The 5652-nt window shown below is 44.0% G+C and overlaps 1 protein-coding gene across 1 annotated transcript; it reads left to right on the forward strand.

Annotated features, from left to right (window-relative positions):
- Positions 1-726: 726 nt before the first annotated feature.
- On the forward strand, positions 727-3031 carry LOC137608043 (transcriptional regulator protein Pur-beta-like). The gene has a single exon (XM_068334037.1). It carries the CDS (start codon positions 922-924, stop codon positions 1831-1833), a length of 912 nt encoding a protein of 303 aa, XP_068190138.1. The 5' UTR covers positions 727-921; the 3' UTR covers positions 1834-3031.
- Positions 3032-5652: the final 2621 nt, after the last annotated feature.

Consider the following 5652-nt stretch of genomic DNA (forward strand, 5'->3'; position numbering starts at 1 on the left):
TAAAACGGAAGTAACGAAAATTATTTGTTTCTTTCTGTGCGGCCAGGTACCAAATGACCCACGGACCTGTACAGGTCAGCGGCCAAGGGGGCTGGGGATCACTGCTTTAGAGTGAAGGAAAAAGAGGATAAATTATTGTTGGCCAGAGTCAGAGTTGTCATCAGATATATAAACACGAATAAAAGATTAGTCCTTATGTTATTTTTTTATATATATATATACTAATCTGATCCCCGAAGGGAAATTAGAGTTTTAAGCAAGGAAACCACCAAACGGGGGGAGTGGAGACCAGAGGGCTGAGACACTAATTACACGATGCTGCCACCTGTTGGCAGAGAGAAGTATTCCAATAATATTAGGACGACGGTAGAAGGTTCAGCAGCAGCCAACCTGCTACTATCTGCTCATGTTGATAGTATTCAGGTGTATGACTGTCGGTTTAATCACGCACCAAAAAGTGTTCGAAATTATTTCAGAGCATTTTGTTGTCATTATTAAACACATTACAAAACTAGATTGTTATTAAAAAGTACGCACCCAATAATCATTTTATCCAACTGGTGAAGGAAAATCAGATTTATTTCTCATTTTTAACCGACTAGGGCCAAGAAAAAGTAAAAACACAGAGTCAACAAATTATGTCATTAAAAACGGAGATTTCACAACTGGAGGAAGAAATAAAAAGTACGCAAACGGAACCCCGGTCTCAACGAATAGCAGATGAGAAAGTTCACATGTAGGCGTGACGGACAAATATCATCGTCCAATGGGAGAGTCGTAACTATGTGAACTCACAAATTGGCAGATGAGTTGGCCAATCATAACGCTGCCTGCACCGAAGCCATTGCGAACCTGAAGCGGGCGCGCGCCGGCGGAGTGCACGCAGAAAGCAGCTACGCAGGAGAGAGGGGCAGAAGCCGAATGGTGGAGCTGAAGATGGCGGATGGAGACAGCGGGAGTGAGCGCGGTGGTAGCAGCGGGGGTGGAGGTGGTGGCGGCTTCCAGCACTTCCAGAGGGACCAGGAGACCCAAGAGTTGGCGTCCAAGCGCCTTGACATCCAGAACAAGCGCTTCTATCTGGACGTCAAGCAGAACAGCAAGGGCAGGTTCATCAAAATCGCCGAGGTGGGGGCTGGGGGCTCCAAAAGTCGCTTGACCCTCTCTCTGTCAGTGGCGGCGGAGTTCCGTGACTACCTCGGGGATTTCATCGAGCACTACGCCCAGCTGGGGCCTAGTAGTCCGGAGCAGATAGCCCAGGCGAGCGTCGGGGACGACGGCGGGCCCAGGCGAGCCCTCAAGAGTGAGTTTCTCGTTCGGGAAAACCGCAAATACTACCTGGACTTGAAGGAGAACCAGCGGGGGAGGTTCCTCCGGATCCGGCAGACCGTAAACCGCGGACCTGGCTTTGGAGTCGGCGGCCCTGTGGGCGGCATGCTGGCCGGCCAGACCATAGCTCTTCCGGCCCAGGGGCTAATAGAGTTCAGAGACGCCCTTGCTAAGCTCATAGATGATTACGGGGGTGACGACGAGGAGCTGACCGGGGGCATGGCCGCCGGAGGCTACAGCGAGCTTCCCGAGGGCACCTCCATCATGGTGGACTCCAAGCGGTTCTTTTTCGACGTCGGGTCCAACAAATACGGAGTGTTCCTGCGTGTGAGCGAGGTGAAGCCCAGCTACAGGAACTCTATCACCATCCCCTTCAAAGCCTGGAGCAAATTCGGAGGAGCTTTCTGCAGATACGCCGAGGAGATGAAGGAGATCCAGGAGAGGCAGAGGGATAAAATGTACGAGAGGAGAGATGAATCCGAGGGGGACGACGTGGACGACGACTGAGAAAAATCACATGAAACAGCTGTTAGTACATTTACATGGCAGATCTGCATTATAGGGGTATTTTGAATATAAAAAAAACACAAAGTGCATGACAAATCGTGCTGTAATAGCCTACTAAAGTATCGTGGCGTAAAAAAAGTACATGTGCAGGGAATATTTGGTGTATTATCTTAAAGTTAGTAGGGTTGAGGGTTTGAGTGGTTGTGTGAATCTCTGAAAGTGGACTAAATGTGTAAATGAGGTAAATCTCATTGGCTAAAAAAAAGAAAAAAAGAGTGCTTTATTGTAAAAAGGAAAGAATATACTCAAAACCAGCAAACTGGTTTTGTTTTCAAACTAGAAACGCTTTCCTATTTGCAACATATTTAAAGAGTTAGGAGTGTTTAAGATGTTTTCCTTGCTCAGTTTAAGGAGCATCCATTGTATTCCTGTTCCAGTCCAGGTCTCTCCTCAGTGGGCAGTTTGTGGGATTTTTGCAAGTCAGTCAGATGAGAGGAATGTGAAGAAAATCTGCTGTCGCTCTGCAGATGATTTTTTTGCAGACAGAGCTGTGAAACGACACAGCAGCAGCAGTTAATCAAAAAGATTACCCAAAACGTTAGGGGAAGTCAGAGAATTATTTTAAAGCCCAAACAACATGGGTCTTGTGGACTAAACTAAAGCTTTGACTCCAGTAGTCAATTACATTGTGGATCAGCTGGGTTTTATGTTATACATATGATCTTGGCGATATTTGCAAAGCATAATAGTTTTCAGGAAGAGGAAACGCAGTGTGTTAACTCACACCAGAGCATCCCTGGTGTTTGAGAACGCCAACAAAAGGACCACCGCCAGGGACTACATCTATATGACTTTAAAAATGCTCATTTGCTCCTACGTGCCGCCACAAGGGTCCAAATATCTGGCGATCAGACGAGGAGTTTTCCCATCGGCCTCTGTCGTGGTCCGAGCCGGACTTTGTGACATAACTTCCACCATGGTCCGACACGTGAAGACCCTGGACAGAAACACACTGATGGATGTCTTTTTGTTTTGTTTTATTTCAAAAGAGAAATATATTGAAATGAGATTCTACTTATAGGAAAAAAAATATTACTGAACAAACCAGCAAAAGATATTTTGAAATACTTATAAAGGAAAATGTATAATGTAAAGGAATTTCAAGATTAAAAATAAAAAAGGATAATTTCTTAAAACAGTTGTGACTCAAACCTCCAGATTTTTTTTTGGTTCTCCTAGAGTGAAATTTTAACACTTAATTAAAACAACTTTTAAATGCAATATTCATGTTGTGACTATTTTTAAATAACTGTTTTCAGAGACTACATTAATTCTGCTGTTATTTTCCTTTAATACATAAAAATGATTGAAAATTGTTTGTGTCAAGAGTCTGAAATCCAAAGAGTTTCAGATAACAGTGAGAGAAGTATCCCTTTATGAAGCCAGTAGTTTTCACACTTGCAGTTTTTCATAAGATTGATTGGCGTAGCTGCCCTGTGATTAGCAGCAGTGGGGGGTTTTTGCCTCCATGTTCTGCTTCCTGATTTCTCTGCCTGTATTTGTTGCGTGACCTACAGAGAAACTCTTACTGGGAAATCCACTACTATAAAATCCAGACCCGGATTAATTTGCTGTCTGTGAAGAGGTCACATGACGCTACAAGCGCTTGCTGAGCTGGTCTCAGGCTGCCAGTTTCATTTGTGAATCGTCCTTTAAAGGCCAAAAAGCAGCCAAAAACAGATGGAAACTTGTATCTTCACATTTGAGATGAAGGAACCAGAAAATAGCAACCAAAACCATTTCTAGTTTTCCAAACGATCGTTCCTGGCTGGGCTTCACATCAGAGCTCCAGCATGAGCCTGGATTTTATCCACAAACTATTTTTTCTAAAAAAAAATTTACAGTCTGAAGGATTTAAAATGGCTAAATGGAGAATTATTTTACTGCAGTAAAAGTATTACCATTCTAGTGTTCTCATGGCCTCAGCATTGATCATCAAAATAAAAATGCTGCAGCTGATCTTAATATTTAATCAGCTGGATCGAAATCGAAGAATAAATGTGATGAATATTCGGTTTTTGAAAAGAAAATAACTTTAAAAAAAAAACCTGATTCTCCTCTCAGAAACCTTTAATTTCTGATCATTTTATCAAATCTTGAAAACATCCAGGCTGTAAGCTGAAGTGTCTGCGGATCTCAGTGAATGGGGAGCGTTTGTTTAACAGTTGCTCGCCTCCCAGCTGTTAAGTTAAAAAAAAAAAAAAAAAAGGTCGGCAGCACAAGAGTGTCTTCGTGAAGCCTGAAGCAAATCGGATCTTTCCGCTGTTTAGTCTTGGTGCAGTTTGGAATCGTTGCAGCCGTCAGTGAACTGGAGCTGAGACTTTTGTAGAAACGGATCTGGTGTGAGGAACAGAAAGGGGGAGGAAGAAGAAGAAGAGACTTCAGGGTAATTTGATTCCCTGGTGCTGATCTCTGTTCTTCTTCTCTGGTTGGACTCGTCCTCCTCTCTCCTCCTCAGCACCCCCCCCCCCCACCCAGAAGCTCTGTAAATCTGGCAGCTGTTAAGGCAGCCATGCGCGCACAGAGAGGGTGTGCTGACAGGGCATGCTGACTATTTTAATATGAGAGGCCTCCCCTGACTTGACATTCCATATCAAGGAGTCAGCTGTGCCACTAGGACCTCATCGCCTAGAGACGAGTCGCACAAGAGTCTGATTGTGTCTGATCTGCTCACATGGGGCAAACACAAGATTCTCTTGCAGGAGCGCAGCCGTGTGCAGCAGGTAGAGTCGAGACGGAGGCTTCGTGAGTTTCCACCACGTTCACATGGTGGCCATTTTTCTCTGACGTCACTCAGGGAGGGAAAATCAAATTTTGGATTAACGTCATCCAACCAGGCTGCTAGCTTCATTTGTGTTTGCAATTTCATGTGAATACAGTTTGATAAGTGCATTTTTAAAAAAATTCAAATTGCAGTTGACTTTAACTCAAGGATTCTGACAACATAGTTAAAATGTTAACTTGTTAGCTGCTCTTAGCTAATGCAGGGGTCTCCAGACTTTTTCAGGTAAGGGCCACATCACGTTTCCTTTCAGTTTGCAACAGAAAAACTGTGACAACTGCAGGGGTGCCTTAACATTTACTGTCTTCCAGGACCAAATTGCGAGACTGAGATGGGGAAGCGAGTACGAGCGGGAGATTGTTGTTATGGCTGGACGCCAAATACTGACCGTTCAATGAAAATGGTGTGCGTCATCCTTGCCCACCATCAGGAACACCTATAAGAGTGTGGGAAAAGGTCATACAGGGGAGGGCATTTTTCCAGTACCCCTCGGGGGGCTGTGCCAAATGTGGAGGTGGGCCACATCTGGCCCGTGGGCTGCAGGTTGGGGATCATTGAGCTAAGGGTTTTTTTTAATACTTACCACATTTATGGTTGTTCCGGGTATAAAACAAATGATGCTAACTTTCAACTTTTCTCAACAAGCTCTTCCTCAGCGCTAGCTGGACGCATCGATCTGTGATCAGTATTTATGATAGTTAACAAGCCACACAGGAAGCATTCTGCATTTGTAACTTAATCAAGGATGGATATTTCTGTCTGACTAAACTATTTGCTAATATGGCACTAAAAAAAAGCATGCTGGTTGAGCTATTAGCAGATCCTGTTTGTACAATTGTCATGACTCATTCATCAGGGATCGACTCCGCCTCAGTGCATGGTTCTTTACTACCAGTTAAATAAATGCACTTATCACATCAGAATGTTTTCTTTTGATTTGTGCAAACAATACTGAAATGTGTTATCCGTGAGCTTTT

The sequence above is a fragment of the Antennarius striatus genome, chromosome 15, assembly GCF_040054535.1.
Source record: "Antennarius striatus isolate MH-2024 chromosome 15, ASM4005453v1, whole genome shotgun sequence".
NCBI classification, from domain to species: Eukaryota; Metazoa; Chordata; class Actinopteri; order Lophiiformes; family Antennariidae; genus Antennarius; species Antennarius striatus.